This window comes from Microcaecilia unicolor, chromosome 11, assembly GCF_901765095.1.
Source record: "Microcaecilia unicolor chromosome 11, aMicUni1.1, whole genome shotgun sequence".
Taxonomy (NCBI): Eukaryota; Metazoa; Chordata; class Amphibia; order Gymnophiona; family Siphonopidae; genus Microcaecilia; species Microcaecilia unicolor.
In genome coordinates, this window is record NC_044041.1 from 187958824 (window position 1) to 187977757 (window position 18934).

The 18934-nt window shown below is 45.7% G+C and overlaps 1 protein-coding gene across 2 annotated transcripts in view; it reads left to right on the top strand.

Annotated features, from left to right (window-relative positions):
• The first annotated feature begins 17827 nt into the window (after positions 1–17827).
• Positions 17828–18934, top strand: part of MATN1 (matrilin 1) — a 50369-nt gene continuing 49262 nt past the window's right edge. For both annotated transcript variants that reach the window (XM_030218689.1, XM_030218690.1), the window contains exon 1: positions 17828–17976. In XM_030218689.1, coding sequence (XP_030074549.1) covers positions 17889–17976 — 88 coding nt within the window. In that variant the 5' untranslated portion in view covers positions 17828–17888. The remainder of the gene's footprint in view (positions 17977–18934) is intronic.

An 18934-nucleotide genomic window follows, 5' to 3' on the forward strand; every position in this document is an offset into this window, starting at 1 on the left:
AGCCTGCTCCAGCACACCACTGCCTGGAGCCCAATTACTGTTCTGAACCTCAGAGGACACTATCCAGCTCATTTTCGAAAGTGATCGCCGGCCATCTTCCGCCACAAATCGGGAGATGGCCGGCGATCTCCTGAACCCGGCCAAATCGGTATAATCGAAAGCCGATTTTGGCCGGGTTCAACTACTTTCCGTCGCGGAGCCGGTGAAACATCAAGGGGGCATGTCGGTTGGGTAGTGAAGACGGGACAGGGGCGTGCTCACAAGATGGCTGGCTTCGCCTGTTAATGGAAAAAAAAAAGCCAGGCTTGGCAAGCATTTCGCCAGCTGTACTTGGTCTCTTTTTTTTCCACGACCAAGCTTCAAAAAGGAGCCCCAACTGACCAAATGACCACCGGAGGGAATCGGGGATGACCTCCCCCTTACTCCCCCAGTGGTCACCAACCCTCTCCCACCCAAAAAAAAAAATTAAAAAACATTTTTTTGCCAGCCTGTATGCCAGCCTGAAATGTCATACCCAGCTCCATGACAGCAGTATGCAGGTCCCTGAAGCAGTTTTTAGTGGGTGCAGTGCACTTCAGACAGGTGGACCCAGGCCCACCCCCCCTACCTGTTACACTTGTGGTGGTAAATCGGAGCCCTCCAAAACCCACCCAAAACCCACTGTTCCCATATGTAGGTGCCCCCCTTCACCCATAAGGGCTATGGTAATGGTGTAGAGTTGTGGGGAGTGGGTTTTGGGGGGGGGGGTATTTGGGGGGCTCAACACCCAAGGTAAGGGAGTTATGCACCTGGGAGCTATTTTAATGTTTCTTTTTTTAATTTTTAGAAGTGCCCCCTAGGGTGCCTGGTTGGTGTCCTGGCATGTGAGGGGGACCAGTGCACTACAAATGCTGGCTCCTCCCACGACCAAATGCCTTGGATTTGGCCGGGTTTGAGATCGCCGGCATTATTTTCCATTATGGCCGAAATCCGATGCCGGCGATCTCAAACCCGGTGAACTCTGACATTTGGCCGGGCCCAACCGTATTAGCGAAGCAAAAGATGGCCAGCCATCTTTTTCGAAAATACGGTTGGCTCCGCCCACTTATGGCACCGGCCCGGAAGATGGCCGACCAGCTATTTGGCCGGCACCGTTCAATTATGCCCCTCTATACAATCATCAGAGTTGGCTCAATCATTAGAGCAAACAAGGTAATCACCTAAGGTGATACATTTCGAGGGTGAAGTAAAAAGCACCTGCAGTCAAAGTGAAATAGATCTTCACGGCCACACAAACACAAAGAATTTTTACAGGATCTTGTAGGGGGGTCCTTTTACTAAGCTGTGGTGAAAAGTGGCTTTAGCACTCCCTTACATGAGTCCTTCCTGTGCTCTAATGCCTTTTTTTTCTATTTTTGCATTAATAGCCGTTCGCTAATGCATCCATTTTTTTAAATTACCACATGAGCAATTACCATCACCCATTTTGTAGGTGGTAAGGGCTCCTGCGTGATCTGTGTGCAAACTGGTTCGCACAAGAAAGCCCACTACGCTTGACATGCCTTCTAAAAAAAAATGTTAGCACGTGGTTAGTGTGCACAGATTTCAAAGTTACCACAAGACACCTGAGCGCATTCCACGGAACTCCATTTTTGGCTGCATTAGCGCCTAATGCAGCTTAGTAAAAAAAGTCCCTTAGACAGGGATATTGGGATAATCATGATTGTTGAGTTTAATTGTTAAAATCTCCTGGTGGAAGGGCCTTGGAGCCTGAAAGGTGATTGGGGTGGGGGCACAAGACTTAATATTCACCTGGGGTGCCTAATTTTCTTCCATCAGCCCTGAAAATCATGCATTCAAACAAGCAATTAACCTCAGTCAGCAGAAAAAGAGGACATGAACCAAAGGGCCTCCACTGTTTTCCTTACTACCGTAGGTCCAAAGATAGAGAAAATTGTCTCTGGTGCACTGTAAATGTGCCAGCAGGGTGCCACCACCCGCAGGATGCTGCAGCTCCCAAGCTGTCCCTGCCCCTCTGTTAAAATTATCACAAAGCCCTGCATGGCATTGGGCTTTTACTGATGAGATCAGTATGTAGGTCTTGGAAGCATAGAGTCAGTGGACTGGTAAGCCTGAAAATTTAGCAATGTTGAATAGATGAAAGGGCTCCATGGGCTGGCTCATGGACCTTAGTTTGCCCATCTCTGCCTTACAGGCTAAATCAGAAGTCCTGAGCTGAGTTTCCATCCCTGGTCTCATACATTGTTGGACATGTTGGCTGAAACTCACCTAGGATCTCAATCTGAGCTTCTGGGTCATAGCCTTACTCAGTGAGTGCTCTGTGTGTATTTGTGTGGGGTGGGTGGGGAGCTGTTATTTTACAATTACATTTCTACCGTGAGAATTTCACAGAGCTTGAAAATGTCTACAAGCAACTGACAACAAATCTGTTTCACTGTGTATCATCTTAATGCCATGCTTAGAGTAGTTTTTATTTTGTTACATTTGTACCCTGCGCTTTCCTACTCATGGCAGGCTCAATGCGGCTTACATGGGGCAATGGAGGGTTAAGTGACTTGCCCAGAGTCACAAGGAGCTGCCTGTGCCTGAAGTGGGAATCGAACTCAGTTCCTCAGGACCAAAGTCCACCACCCTAACCACTAGGCCACTCCTCCATTGTGCAGCCTTCTACACCAATGTGGCCGTGCAGGCTTCTGTTTCTGTGAGTCTCACAGAGACAGAAGCCTGCGCAGCCTTCTACATGGAATGTTGCTAGTGGAATAGCAACATTCCATGTAGAATCTCCAATAGTATCTATTTTATTACATTTGTAGCCCGCACTTTGTCACTCACGGCAGGCTCAATGCAGCTTACATGGGGCAATGGAGGGTTAAGTGACTTGCCCAGAGTCACAAGGAGCTGCCTGTGCCTGAAGTGGGAATCGAACTCAGTTCCTCAGGACCAAAGTCCACCACCCTAACCACTAGGCCACTCCTCCACTCAACTCTAAGCAACAAGTTCAACTTAGGATTCTACGCCAACCTCAGACCAGCTAGCATTGGGGTGTGATGGAAGCAGTAAATACAGCGCTTGGATTCAGCAGATGAAGCTACTGTCCTCCAAATACACCTGCTGGCAATCGTGAAGTCACAGAAGCAAATGTCTTTACAATAAAAGAACTCACAAGTAAAGGGTGAAGGCATCTCTGGTGAGCCCCCAGTTTGTGACCTGGAGCAAGATTCGCACAATGGAGAGAGAACTGGTAGAACATAGAGGAAGGTCCGATCAGCACTGTGTTTCACACTCTCTGGTCCTGATCCAAAAGGGCTGGGAGTTTTGCAGGTCCCTTATGTCAGCATTGAATAATGTAGTAGCAGAGCCTGTGGAAAGTGAAGCAAAGCGAAAGCTTTCATTTAAACCATTCCCCCCTCCCTGGCTGATCTCCACAACTTTCCTGCCCTTCCATGTCTATTTCTCTACCTCCCTATATACACAGAGTTCTGTCACAGAGAGGATCAATGAGAAATTAATTAATCTGATAACCAGGGTACATATAAGCACATAAGCACTGCCACGCTGGGAAAAGACCAAAGGTCCATCAAGCCCAGCACTCTGTCTCCGACAGCGGCCAATCCAGGCCCCAAGAACCTGGCAAAACCCCAAAATTTAATAACACTCAATGGACTTTTCCTTCAGGAATCTGTCCAGACCCCCTTTAAACTCAGCAAGGCCAGCTGCTGTCACTACCTTCTCCGGCAATGAGTTCCAGAGTCTAACCACGCGCTGAGTAAAGAAAAACTTTCTCCGATTTGTTTTAAACCTACCACATTCTAATTTCATCTTGTGTCCCCTGGTTCTATTATTGTTAGAAAGCGTAACCAAACGTTTCACATCTGTTCGCTCTACCCCACTCATCATTTTGTAGACCTCTATCATATCACCCCTCAGCCACCTTTTATCCAGGCTAAAGAGTCCTAGCCTTCTTAACCTCTCCTCATAAGGTAGTCGTCCCATCCCTTTTATCATTTTCATCGCCCTTCTCTGCACCTTCTCCAATTCCTTTATATCTTTTTTTGAGATGAGGCGACCAGAACTGAACACAATACTCCAGGTGCGGTCGCACCATGGAGCGATATAACGACATTATATCATCCTCATGCTTGGTTTCCATCCCTTTTCTATTAATACTCAACATTCTATTTGCCTTCTTGGCCGCCGCAGCACATTGAGCGGAAGATTTCAATGTCCTATCCACGATGACTCCCAGATCCCTTTCTCGGTCCGTAACTCCTAAAGCGGAACCTTGCATGACATAGCTGCAGTCATATTACATGTGAAGTCAACATGGACTCCTTGCCACTCTTTGGCAACTGGCTACCCTACAGAGCAGGTCAGCCTTGCAGAAATATGCTCCTTTGCCCAAAGGAAGGATTTGTCACTGGAGTCTGGTAACCATGTAGCATCATGTCTGGCTGGGCCATTCCTGGTGCTACCTCATTTCATGCAGAGAAATATGGTCCTACTTTTCTTAGGGTGCTCAATAGAGAAATCGGAGTTCCACTTCAAAAGGGTACAACTAGCAGTGTTCATGCCAGGGGCGTTGCCATGGGTGGGCCTGGGCTCACCCAGTCTCATCTCAATTCTGACACCCTTATGGCTAGCGGGGATCGCCAAGCATCGGCTGGCAGCGCTTTCCATCCAATGCCACGGTACCAACCCCCCCCCCACCTCGTGCATATACCTGAAAACCGAGAAGCCAGCACGGCAGCAATGGGTGGAACGTGCCGCCGGCTGTTAGCAGGTAGGAAAATCACTTGTTCTGGCCGCAGGAGGACATATTCAGCTGGTCAGGCTTGGGAATCCCCCACCAGTTCAGGTATTTATTTTATTTTGGGGGGGTTGGTGGTGTGGGGCAGGTGCAGAAAGTGCAAGGGGGGGGGGGTAGGAGATTGTGTGCAGGGCAGGGACAGAAGCGCGAGGGGGGGGGGAATTGTAGGCCCACCCAGTTTGGGCTCAGGCCCACCCAGAATACCGTGTCTGGCTACGCTACTGGTTCATGCTTGTGCCCCTAGAAGACAGAAAGATGTATGGTCTTGTAAATTAGTGCATTTTAGTGCTGCCGTAAGGTCTACAGTTCTGGTTTCTGTTCCTCTGGGGACTTGATGCCGCCCTGGTGGCCAGACAGTTCTATACATAACAGAGCAAAGCGCAATGGTCATGTTCCTCTGTATTAGCTCTACTGGAGCTGGGTCTAAACAAAAATGCTCTTGATTAGTGAACTGAAAAAAAAAATGACGAGAGAGTGAGAACAGGAGCTGATTATGCAAATGCTGTGGCCTGTATATTTTCAGATAGCTGTTTCGGCTAGCTGGGTTCTTTTATGCATGAAGAGCCCTCTGTGGATGCTCTTGCAATAGCACACTACTTAAGGCATTCATATCTGCAAAGCAGTATTTAATGGGTTTGCATCCTGGCTCGGCTGACTCATTCCTTCATCCTTCTGTGTAAGCAAAATATGCAATAATTGTAGTTGGGTAATAACTGTGTTTGGAAGGTATTTTAGTCAGAAGTGGTTTTCAGCAAATGCAGTGTCACTGAAACGCTGCCAGCCAAAGCTAAGGTATGAAACCCCGTAAGAAATGATTATTTCACTTTTTATTTTCATGTTAGGCTTTTAGCTCTCCTTTTAGTGGCCAATGAGGCTTGCAACAAATGTAATACAAATTCATAATGCAAATGAACAATCACTTAAAAATACAATCTATACATAAAGTCAACATAACAAATAGACACAAAACAATAATCATAAAACAGCAACCATAAATCTGTCCACTCACCCCCATACATCCTGTCCGTAAAACCTACAGAAAGAAGAAAATACATCTGAAGCACATCAACTCACACCACCAATGAGCTAAAACATGCCTCCCCTCCTCCCGGCAATAGCCTAATTTTTAATCAGAAACTTTTGGTTAGATGTACCTCCTAGATAGGGTGGGGAAACATTGGACTAGGGTTCTCTTATGCAGTAGGAAAATCCCTGGTATTTGTATTGCAAGGATAGGGACCCCTTTACTAAGCTGAGGTAAGCGTTGGTTTGTGCGTACCACAGGTAAAAAATTACTACCGCAAGCTGTGCTCAGGCATCCCGTGGTAGTTTTGGCAACTGTTGCTAAGATGCTAAGAAATACTTTTATTTATTTTTTTTCAGTGTTGGGGCATGTTTAGGGGTGGAGAGTAGACGTGTCCAGTGCTAATCAGTTAGTGCAGCTGCATCGCCATGTGTTAACCGATTAGCACATGGCTAGTCCGTGAACCCTTACTACCTAGAAAAAGAGCCCTTACCACCTAGAAAATAGGTATTGATAAGGGCTCCCACACTAATGGCCATGCAGTAATTGGGAATTTAGTATGTGGCTATTAATGGAGGGAAATAGGAAATTCGGCTATTTTACAGCTGCGCTATAAGTGCAAAGCCATGCACTAGTCATAGGAGTGGAGGAGTGGCCTAGTGGTTAAATAACCTGTCTTTGACATCCAGAGGTGCCCAATTCGTATATCCCACTGCTGCTCCTTGTGATCTTGGGCAAGTCACTTAACCTTCCATTGCCTCAAGTACAAACTTAGGGCCCTGTTTACTAATCCGCGTTACAGGCACGCTAACGTCTTTAATGTGTGTTAACCATGTACGCGTGTTGACCGTGTATGTGCCTACAATATCCCTATAGGCGCCTACACGGTTAGCGCACGCACCAATTGTAGGCACGTTAAAAACGCTAATTCACTTTAGTAAACAGGGCTCTAAGATTGTGAGCCTGACAGGGAAATACCCAGAGTACCTGATTGTATCACGCCTTGAACTACTACGGAAAAAGGGTGTGAGCAAAATCTCAATAAATAGTGCAGGCCATTTTCTAGCGCAACTTAATAAAGGACCCCATAATGATCTGTTCAGGCCTTGTTCTGTCTCCCTTCTCTCTGTTGGAATGGAATTTCATTGTTCAACTCCTCTTGACCATGACATTCCTTTTGAGAAAATAATCTATTATTTCCTTGAAAAACAGAAGTATTAAAGAAGGAGGCCATTTTCAGATTGATTTATGTAGACAGTGAATGCATTACCCACTTTATCAGCCGTCCATAAACTGCCCTTCCTCATTTTGGCTAAAAGCGCATTGCTGGTCAACATGTAAACTTTTAGCCACTTTAGAAGAAGGCTTTTCAAAGGGCATGTTTCGGCTGCAGGGAAGAAACGTACTCAGCATTTCAAACTTTTCTTCCATACTTTTCCAGTAAGATTTTACAAGGAGAAAGAGCAGATGCCAAGTTTCAAAGGAAAATGATGTATGTACGTACATTTGCTTTGAAAATTGCTGCAAAGCCTATGAGTAAAAACTATGCCTGGTCTTCCTCTAAAAGTAGATAATCAAGAAATCACCCCTAACTCTTCTCCTGATTACTTGTCAATACAGGTGGCATGAGGCTAAGCCTTCCCAAAATAATTTCCACTTAATAGGGATCCACTGGGTGGCTGGAGAAACCCATCCTGCAGGTCACTAGAAAAGAGTTTGCAGAGGGTTTACTTGCGGAGTCCATGCCACCAGCTGGCACAGGATTCTTCACAGAGTCCATTCCACTGGTTTTGCCAGTTGCCCCGATATTCTTTTTCATGGTTGTCCCAAGCCTGATCCTTTCTCATGTTCCTGGGACCAAGTGTGCTTCATTCTCTGAACCTCTTGCCCTATACCAGGAATACAAGGCTATCACGGGTCCTTTTAGGTCATCAATGAATGAAGAATTGTTGGAGTATTTGGAAAACAATGCTTTCACTGAAATCATTCCCTCATCTCTAGCTGATTTCCTTCTTCCATTTCCATTCCTCCACCTCTCTACCCACAAACCCCTGGATTCTAAAAAACAGTGCCTAAAATTGCGTGAGCCGATTTGAGGACCACTGCCCTACACCCATGGGGCGAATTTGGGTGAGTAGGTTAGACCCAGTTTTCAGGACACACAATGAATATGCAGGAAGTAAATTTGCATGCATCGCATCCATGTATGCAAATCTATCTCATGTATATTCATTGTGTGTTTTCTGAAAAAAAAAAACTGGTTGAGTATGTCCCAAGGATTCATGTGTCCTGTTTTTCCTACATTGGCACGCAGCTGTGGAATACATTACCACTTGATGTAAAAAATATTCATGACCTTATCAACTTTCCAAAATCACTAAAGACCTACCTTTTTAACAAGACTTACCATAATTTTTCTTGAGAGGCTAGGATGGGGGAGGGCAGACTTATACGGGGTCTGTGCCGGAGCCAGTGATGGGAGGCGGGACTGGTGGTTGGGAGGCGGGAAATACTGCTGGACAGACTTATACGGTCTGTGCCCTGAAAAAGACAGGTACAAATCAAGGTAAGGTATACACATATGAGTTTATCGTGGGCAGACTAGATGGACCGTGCAGGTCTTTTACTGCCGTCATCTACTATGTTACTATGTTACTATAATAATCAATAACAGGAACTCCAACACATCATTACTTACTAGAGAATCTGTCTGTTTTTTGATTTATCGAATTGTTTAATCTGTCTGTTTTCTGATTTATTGAATTGATTATACCCATTATGTTACACTTGTTCTTTATGTAACCAATGGTTTTACCTACTCTTGATTGGCGATTGTCAGGATGTATTATTGTAAGCCACATTGATTCTGCAAATAGGTGGAAAATGTGGGATACAAATGCAACAAATAAATAAATAAATAAATAAATAAATAAATAAAGAACCACTGACTCTGACCACTGCATTAAGACTGAGCCCCTCACATGAGAACAGACTGTTCTCCTGTTTTGACGTGTACTAGCACTATAGTTCATTTCCTACTACTACTACTACTATTTAGTATTTCTATAGCGCTACAAGGCATACACAGCGCTGCACAAACATAGAAGAAAGACAGTCCCTGCTCAAAGAGCTATGTAATAAAAGTGAGCCAAGTATAGGACAATCAAGCCATTGTGACATCACTGATGAGGTTGGCTCTTATTGGTGGCCTGAGGCATTATGACATCACAATATTAGCTCTGGTTACAAGAGACTACTACTACTACTATTTAGCATTTCTATAGCGCTACAAGGCATACGCAGCGCTGCACAAACATAGAAGAAAGACAGCCCCTGCTCAAAGAGCTTACAATCTAATAGACAAAAAATAAATAAAGTAAGCAAATCAAATCAATTAATGTGAACGGGAAGGAAGAGAGGAGGGTAGGTGGAGGCGAGTGGTTACAAGTGGTTATGAGTCAAAAGCAATGTTAAAGAGGTGGGCTTTCAGTCTAGATTTAAAGGTGGCCAAAAATGGGGCAAGACGTAGGGGCTCAGGAAGTTTATTCCAGGCGTAGGGTGCAGTGAGACAGAAGGCGCGAAGTCTGGAGTTGGCAGTGGTGGAGAAGGGAACAGATAAGAAGGATTTATCCATGGAGTGGAGTGCACGGGAAGGGGTGTAGGGAAAGACGAGTGTGGAGAGATACTGGGGAGCAGCAGAGTGAGTACATTTATAGGTTAGTAGAAGAAGTTTGACAGGATGCGAAAACGGATAGGGAGCCAGTGAAGGGTCTTGAGGAGAGGGGTAGTATGAGTAAAGCGACCCTGGCGGAAGACGAGACGGGCAGCAGAGTTTTGAACCGACTGGAGAGGGGAGAGGTGACTAAGTGGGAGGCCAGCAAGAAGCAGATTGCAGTAGTCTAAACGAGAGGTGACAAGGGTGTGGATGAGGGTTTTGGTAGAGTGCTCGGAAAGAAAGGGGCGGATTTTACGGATGTTGTAAAGAAAGAAACGACAGGTCTTGGTGATCTGCTGGATATGAGCAGAGAAGGAGAGAGAAGAGTCAAAGATGACCCCAAGGTTTCGAGCTGAGGAGACAGGGAGAATGAGAGAGCCATCAACAGAAATAGAAAACGGGGGGAGCGGGGAGGTGGGTTTGGGGGGGAAAATGAGAAGCTCGGTTTTGGTCATATTTAATTTCAGGTGGCGTTGAGACATCCATTTCATTTCTCTGTTTTCTTTCATTATCTAATCCAAATTTTAGTTTCCACCAGCCTTCTTTTTTCTACCACATTCATCTGTTTCTTGCGTGCATGATGAAGTTGAGGTCTTAAGTAAGTGATGGTTTGCCTGGGATCCCCAGCTGATTCTGAATCTTGACATAAGGCATCTGAAGTTCCGTGACAACACAGCAAGCCAGTCGGTTGCTTAAAATATCAGATTATACTGTATAGGAATGAAAAAAGAAATCACTGGCTGAAAAGCACATGCTCAACCTGGCCCTAATGAGCCCTGATAAAATGTATAGATGGATTGTGAGTTTCCAGCCTATGAGGGATTTGATGCTAGACAGGAAATGCTTTTGGTTTTCTGAAATGCTCCATGGGCTTTGGCCAGCTCCTGCTTCATATGAGAGAACATGTATCTGCTAAGTGAGGTATCAATGCCGTATTTCAGTGTGATAAAAAGGCTCCTTTTCAAGCAGGGCTTTCTGGCTTTTTCTTTTCATTTGCTGAGGTTTTCACTTGCAAATGTGACCTGGGTTCTAGGCCCGTAGTAAAAATAAAATTGAAAAAGGAAAGAGCCCTTCCATAGAAATACATGTGATCGTGCAACACACCCTTCTCACCTACTGTATAAAGCGGCGTCTTCACGTTCCATTTATAGGGACAACTTTCCAAAGTTCCACTGTGCCGTTTTCTATGACTGTAAATGCTGTTACTAGTTACATGAAAAGACCTTTGATCTTCTCTGTGAAAGTAATACCGGGACATGATCGAAAACGCAGGCCTGCAGATGCACCAGTAGAGATGGGTAGCCAGAAAATGTTTGTTTTTTTTAAATTAGGATTTATTTAGTAGGATTTATTTACCACCTTGTTGAAGGAATTCACTCAAGGTGGTGTACAGCATGAATCACGTCAACCATAAGCAATAGACAATTACAGCACTAAAAATATTCAAACAACAATACAAAGTATGTTTGTTACATTTGTACCCCACGCTTTCCCACTCATGGCAGGCTCAATATGGCTTACATATTGTATACAGGTACTTATTTGTACCTGGGGCAATGGAGGGTTAAGTGACTTGCCCAGAGTGACAAGGAGCTGCCTGTGCCTGAAGTGGGAATTGAACTCAGTTCCTCAGTTCCCCAGGACTACTACTACTATTTAGCATTTCTATAGCGCTACAAGGCGTACGCAGCGCTGCACAAACATAGAAGAAAGACAGTCCCTGCTCAAAGAGCTTACAATCTAATAGACCAAAGTCCACCACCCTAACCACTAGGCCACTCCTCCACTCGGTAGTATGCTGCATTACAATGTCAACACAATACACAATAAAACATTTTAATAGACAGCATGGGGTGTAAGCAAAGATGGAACAGAAACCACAAAAAAGTGGAGGTACTCTGGATTCCTATGAGGGTCAGCCCTCCCCTCCCCTGCCCTTGATGTCCCGTGATTCTGTTGTTGTTTGTACCTGAACGTTCTTTGGCTGGCTGGCTTCGTTCCGTTCGTAGCATCCCCTGACGTCAGCTTGCCTCAGCGTTCCCTTCCCTCTCACTGTTCCGCCCTCTGACGTCATTATGTCTTGACGCGAGGGCGAGACAGTGAGGGGGAATGGAACGCTGGAGGCTGGCTGACGACAAGAGATATTACGAACCCAGACAGCCAGCCAGCCATGGAACGCTGGAGGTACAAATTATTATATAGGATAAGAGAGAGTAGCAGGAGTAAGAAAATAAGGGATTAGTTAAAGGGAGTTGCCAATGAGGTCAGAAAGATGCTTGAACATTAACTTGGCTAGGGTAGGAGTGGACAAACATGTCCTGCTGTGCAGTTGGTGTCATTCCTTGTGTGTGTGTGTATGTGTGACAAGTTAGGGCTTTGTTTACTAAGTAGCGTTATAGGTGCGTTAGCGTTTTAAACACGCGTTAACTAAGTGCACGCGTTAACCGTGTATATGCCTACAATATCCCTACAGGAGCCTACACGGTAAGTGTGCACGCTAATTGTAGGCGCGTTAAAAATGCTAACGCACTTTAGTAAACAGGGCCCTTAGTTACTTCTCTCATTAAAAGGCCTGATTGAAGAGCCAAGCTTTCACCTGCTTCCTGAAATTAGCACGTGAGCCCGGTGGCATACCAAGGGCGGGGCGGTTTTGTATCGTTTCCGTGTTGTTTCTGAGAATGTTCATTTTATTCATTTTCTTATCACAGGAGCAAAGTTGTTGAGCGCCCACGCTTTCGAAAGGAGGCGCACTCCCTATAATTCTATAAAAGTCGCCAAAACTTCTACACACAAACTTGTGCACGTGTCCAATTTGCATGTGAAATTTAATTGAGTAATGACCTGAATAGCACCAATAATTGGCTTTTTAACAAGCAATTACTGGCACTAATTAGATTTGATTAGAACCTATGTGAATAAATTTAGGTACGGAATCTGCACATGCAACTTGGGTGTGTGCCCACAGTTGATCACACAATTTTGGGCATCATAAATAGAATCCGGGGGGGGGAGGGGTATATATGCATAGCGGCACCCTGTCAAAAGAAACCGGTCAAAAGAAACCAGACAAAAAACTTCTAAACAAAAAATGTTCCCGGCATAAAAGTCACTGACAAAATAGACTCCCGACAAAAGGGCCTGATGAAATAGATGTATTTTTGAATGGTACAAATTTGAAGGGTACAAAGAAGTGGAGGAGCCATAAATTACTGAGAAAGTCCACGGCTTGTCACTTGAAAGTCCTGGCATCTGCCTACGGCTTGACTTCACTATCCACACTTGGTATCTAGTGAGAATCATAAATCTGCTTGAAAACATAATCCAGCTTGATTAAGGAGATTTCCCTGCCCTGTTTTGTGTAGTCTATTTTGTCTTGGGGTTTTTTTGGGAGGGGTTTTTTTGTCATAGTCTGTTTTGGTTTGTGTTCTTGATGGCAAATGGTATTCGTTTCAAATGAATTCTCATCCCTACCTAAAAGGGATATTTTTTTATTGGAAGGCCTTGAGGAGTTTGGAAGCAACAGTTGTGAAAGCCATGGAAGAAGTATCTGCTTTTGTGAGTAAAGGTGATTTGCTAGTCGCTAATATAGAGCTCATAATAACTGAGGGGCCCTTTTACTAAGACGCGCCTAAAAGTGGCCTGCGCTGGTGTGGGCGCGTGTTTTGGATTCAGGCAGGTCAATTTTTCAGCGCGCCTGGAAAAAAGGCTTTTTTTTGTGTGTGGCTGAAAATGGACATGTGGCAAAATTAAAACCAGCGCGCATCCATTTTCAGCCTGAGACCTTACCGCCACCCATTGACTTAGTGGTATAGAGAGGCATAATCGAACAGCACCGGCCAAATAGATGGCCGGCCATCTATTTGGCCGGCGCCGCAAAGAGCAGTCCCGAACCATATTATCGAAAAAGATGGCCGGCCATCTTTCGGTTCGATAATACGGTTGGAGCCGGTGAAATGTCAGAGGTGGTTGGGTTAGAGATGGCCAGCATCGGTTTTCGACGATAATGGAAACTAATGCCGGTGATCTCAAACCCGGCCATATCCAAGGCATTTGGTCGTGGGAGGAGCCAGCATTTCTAGTGCACTGGTCCCCCTCACATGCCAGGACACCAACCGGGCACCCTAGGGGGCACTGCAGTGGACTTCAAAAATAGCTCCCAGGTGCATAGCTCCCTTACCTTGGGTGCTGAGCCCCCCAAATCCCCCCCCCAAAACTCACTCCCCACAACTGTACACCGCTACCATAGCTCTTAGGGATGAAGGGGGGCACCTACATGTGGGTACAGTGGGTTTGGGGGTTTTTTGGAGGGCTTAACATTTACCACCACAAGTGTAACAGGTAGGGGGGATGGGCCTGGGTCTACCTGCCTGAAGTGCACTGCACCCACTAAATACTGCTCCATGGACCTCCTGGGTATGACATTTCAGGCTGGCATAGAGGCTGGCAAAAAATATTTTTTTTGGGCGGGAGGGGGTTGGTGACCACTGGGGGAGTAAGGGGAGGTCATCCCCGATTCCCTCTGGTGGTCATTTGGTCAGTTGGGGCACCTTTTTAAAGCTTGGTCTTGAAAAAAAAGGGACCAAGTGAAGCTGGCAAAATGCTTGTCAAGGCTGGCTTTCTTTTTTCCATTATCGGGCGAAGCCGGCCATCTCGTGAGCATGCCTCCATCCCGCCCCTGTCCCGCCTTCGCTACCCCACTGACACGCCCCCTTAAAGTTTGGCCGGCTCCGTGACGGAAAGCAGTTGGCACCGGCCAAAATTGGCTTTTGATTGTGCCGATTTGGCCGGGTTCAGGAGATCTCTGGCCATCTCCCGATTTGTGTCGGAAGATGGCCGGTGATCTCCTTTGAAAATAAGCAGGGAGGTCTAACATGCTAACCAGGTAGTAAGTGGCCAACGTGTAAACTGCCAATTACCGATGGGTAAGCGCCACACAGTAGAAAATAGAAAATATTTTCCACTGCGTATTTTGGACACGCGTCAAAAATTGAATTACCGCCCGGGGCATGCGGTAGCCAGGTGGTAGTTCCAATTTGACGCACATTGGATGCACGTAGGTGCCTACGCACTGCTCAGATTAATCAAGTCCAAGAAGAAGTTAAATCTCTTCAAGTATTATTGGCTACTTTCTTGAAAGATAAAGTTGTGACACAAAGAAAAATTGAACAGATGGAAAAAACCAGTTTAGAAGACTTAATCTTCATTTTTTGAAGTTTCCTAAGCCTCCTGGGATGACCCCTGCTGATGTGTTTAGAAAGTATCTTCTAGAAACTTTGACATTTACCCCTGAGACTATTCTTCTAGTAAATAAAATGTATTATATTTCCTCCAAAAAAGAGACAGTTGTACAAGAAGGAGAACAAGTTGGTGAAGAGAAATTGGATTTAAATAATCTTTCTATATTATTACAAGTATATTACAGAGACTGTAGAATGTTCTACTTTACTTATTTCTTTTGTTAGGGCTCTTCAGCTTGGAAAAGAGATGGACGAGGGGAGATAGGATTGAGGTCTACAAAATCCTGAATGGCGTAGAACAAGTAGAAGTAAATCAATTTTTTTCTTGTTCCAAAAGTACAAAGACTAGGGAACGCTCGAGGAAGTTATGTGGAAATACTTTTAAAACAAATAGGAGGAAGTATTTTTCACTCAACGAATAGTTAAGCTCTGGAACTCTTTGCCGGAGGATGTGGTAACAGCAGTTAGAGTATCTGGGTTTAAAAAAGGTTTGGACAAATTCCTGGAGATAAAGTCCATAGTCTGCTATTGAGACAGACATGGGAAGCAACTTCTTGCCCTGGGATTTGTAGTATGGAATGTTGCTACTCTTTGAGATTCTGCATAGAATTTTGTCACTCTTCAGGATTCTGGAATCTTGCTATTCTTTGGGGTTCTACACGGAATGTTGCTACTCTTTGAGATTCTGCATGGAATCTTGTCACCCTTTAGGATTCCGGAATCTTGCTATTGTTTGTGATTCTACATGGAATGTTGCCCCGATTTGGGTTTCTGACAGGTACTTGTAAACTGACTTGGCCACTGTTTAGAAAACAGGATACTGGGCTAGATGGACCATTGGTCTGACCCTGTATGGCTACTCTTATGTTCTTATATGTTTCTATTTGAGCAAGATTTGAATGCAGTCTTAAGAGCTTATTTTTGTTGCTCACAGGGGTTGGTCAGAAAATTTGTGTTTATCCAGATGTTACTAAATCTACGCAAGTACGTAGGAAGCTTTTTTTTTTGCAATGAGACAGGACACCAAAGATCTTGAGGCTACTTATTTACTGAGTTACCCATGTAAATGCATTGTCAAATAAGCTGGGACTATGGGGTCCTTTTACAAAGGCACGCTGAAAAATGGCTTGCGGTAGTGTAGGCACGGGTTTTGGGTGCACGCCGATCCATTTTTTTAGCGCGCCTGTAAAAAAGGCCTACTTCCGATTACTGCTCAGTTAGCGCCACACGGTAGAAAATAGAAATTATTTTCTGTCACGCATTTTGAAAGCACGTCAAAATTAGAATTACCGCCTTGTATGTTTGTAGGCCCCTCAAATAGCAGGTGAAAAAAAAAAGCATGGGCACTTTATTGGATCCTTTATCAAAGGGGAAAATGCAGTTAATCTCATGCCTACTACAAATCATTTCTATAGCACTACCAGTCGTACGCAGCGCTTCACAATTGAACATGAAGAAAAGACAGTCCTTGCTCAAAAGAGCTTACAATCTAAATCAGGACAGACAGACAGGACAAATAAGGGATAAGGGTAGGACAGACAGATAGGACACTTAGGGAAAAGGGACTATTGAAGAGAGGAAGACAAGATAAAGGTTACGAGCAGGTGACAAGTTAGGAATTAAAAGCAGCATCAAACAGGTAGGCCTTTAGTCCGGATTTGAAGGCGGCCAGGGATGGAGCTTGACTTAATGGCTCAGGAAGCCTATTCCAGGCATAAGGTGCAGCGAGATAAAAGGAACGGAGTCTGGAGTTAGCAATTGAGGAGAAGGGTGCAATTAATAGAGATTTGCCTAGTGAACGGAGTTCCTGGGAAGGAGTGTAAGGAGAGATGAGGGTGGAGAGGTAGTGAGGGGCAGCAGAGTGAATGCACTTATAGGTTAATAAGGGGAGCTTGAACTGTATACGGAAACGGATAGGGAGCCAGTGAAGTGACTTCAGGAGAGGGCTGATATGGGCATAGCGACTTTGGCGAAATATTAATCGTGCAGCAGAATTTTGAACAGATTGAAGAGGAGAGAGATGGCTGAGTGGAAGACCTGTGAGAAATAGTCCAAGCCAGAGGTGATGAGAGTGTGGATGAGGGTTCTGGTAGCATGCTCAGAAAGGAGAGGGCGAATTTTGGCGATATTATAGAGGAAGAAACGACAGGTTTTAGCAATCTGTTGAATATGTGCCTCTGCGACCCTGTCTGCAGTCAGACTTGACCTCTACCTGTCAGCACAGATTTGTGGATGTCCTTGGCTCTGTTCACTAGCTTGGTGTGTCTTGTCCCTGCTGATCGTGGACTGCGACGTCTCCACTGACATTGTGGCCATGGCTCATGCGTTCTTTCTAATCTTTCTCACTGTCTCTTGAAGCTTGCTCTCTGGTTTTCATTGCCGAGGCCCCAAAAGGACTGTAAACCAGCTCGTAAAAGTGCTCCGACTTTCGCAGGTCACAGCACTTACACTCTGACAAGCTGCTAAGGGAAATCCCTCTGGCTTGGTCTTCGGACTTATCCAGGTGTGATGGAGCTCTGCCTTTAATCAATGTGTGCTGACCCTTGTCATGGTATAACTTTGCAAAACTTTTCTTTTCAGTTGTGTGTCTCACTGTCATCTTTCCCTATCATTCAATGTTGCTGTCTTTTTAACATTAGAAAAACTGCTTAGGTAAATTCCAGCCATTCCCAGCATTCTTTTGGTGTTAGAGATCAGTCTTAGTTATAATTTTAATCCTTTCTAGAGAAAATTGCCTCCTTTCCAAATCTGGGAGCAGCTGAGACCTCACCCACCCCTTTATTTCTTCCCTTCCAAAACTGAATCTAGCTGGTCATGTTTTGAGGGGAAGGGGAACAGAAGGAATCTATTGATTTCCAGACTGTTGCTGAGCCTCTATGAATGCTGGTTTTCTTTCCTACCATTCATAAAGTTTGGAGCCTCCCGAGACCAAGGCAGGGTGGGTCTAACTCTTCATCAGCCTTTATCCCCCACATATCCATTTCCAGCTGATGTTTATAAATGCTCCCCCCACACAGTGCCCTCAGACACATAGGTGGTTGAATTTCTGTTCTTACTTTGGGGCCAGACCTGTTGCCTTGGACTCTGTCTCCAGCTTCACCCACCATGAGGAAGGTCGTCCCATCAATCCTGCTGTCTCTGCTTGTTCTCGCCCAGGACCCTGGCGTTGGTGGAGCCCCTCCTCAGCAAAAAGGTGATACCTTCCTAAAGCTTTAGACCCAAAGATCCCAGCCCAGCCTGGCACTGGAGTCTGCAAATATAGCTAAGGATCCTACAATCAGGTTTATTCGCTACCTTTCATAGAATTTCTCTTGATTCAAATGGAAATGCTTGTGCTGTTTTGCAGTGCTGTCTTTCTAGAATTACGAGGCAGTCCTTTTTCTGTGCCAGTTGAGTTCAATGTTTGTTTTCTTGCTTAGAGCAGGTCAAGCACAGAGGTGGCTGCAAGATCTGCCAATTAAGGGGCCCTTTTACTAAGCTGCGGTAAAAATCGACCTGCGCTAGTTTGGATGCATGAAACTGGCATGCGCTGGGCTATTTTTTAGGGTAGAAAGGCCTTTTTCAAATGTGCATGGCTATTTACTGCCTGAGTCCTTACCACCGCCTCTTTACTTGGCTGACATGCTACTCGTATGGTAATCAGGCAGAGTGCAGCAATTACCAGGGCCGCCGAGAAGGGGGGGCAGGGGGAACAAAATTCCCTGGGCCTCCAAGGGGGGCCCGGCGCCGGGGTCAGGCCGCCGGCGCTGCAGTTCCCGGTCTCACCTGCCTGCCTCCTCGGCTCCAGGCCACCTGCATTCGAAGCGGCAGTCACAGATCGCCTCCCTTCAGGCCTTCCCTCCCTGTGTCACGCCCTTTCGGAAACCGGAAGTTACATCACATGAGGGCGGGACACAGGAAGGGAAGGCCAGAAGAGAGGCGATCTGCGACTGCTGCTTTGAATGCAGGGGGCCTGGAGCCGTGGGGCAGGCAGGTGAGACCGGGGACTGCAGCAGCGGGTGTATGACGGGAGTGCGGCAGCAGCAGGGGGAGCGATGTGGGGTGGCAGTGGCGGGGGGGGGGGGGGGGCAGAGGCGGGCGGCCTTGCCCCGGGTCCGGCCTAGTCTCTCGGCAGCCCTGCTGATTACTGCCAGAAATGCCCCCCTCCCCCG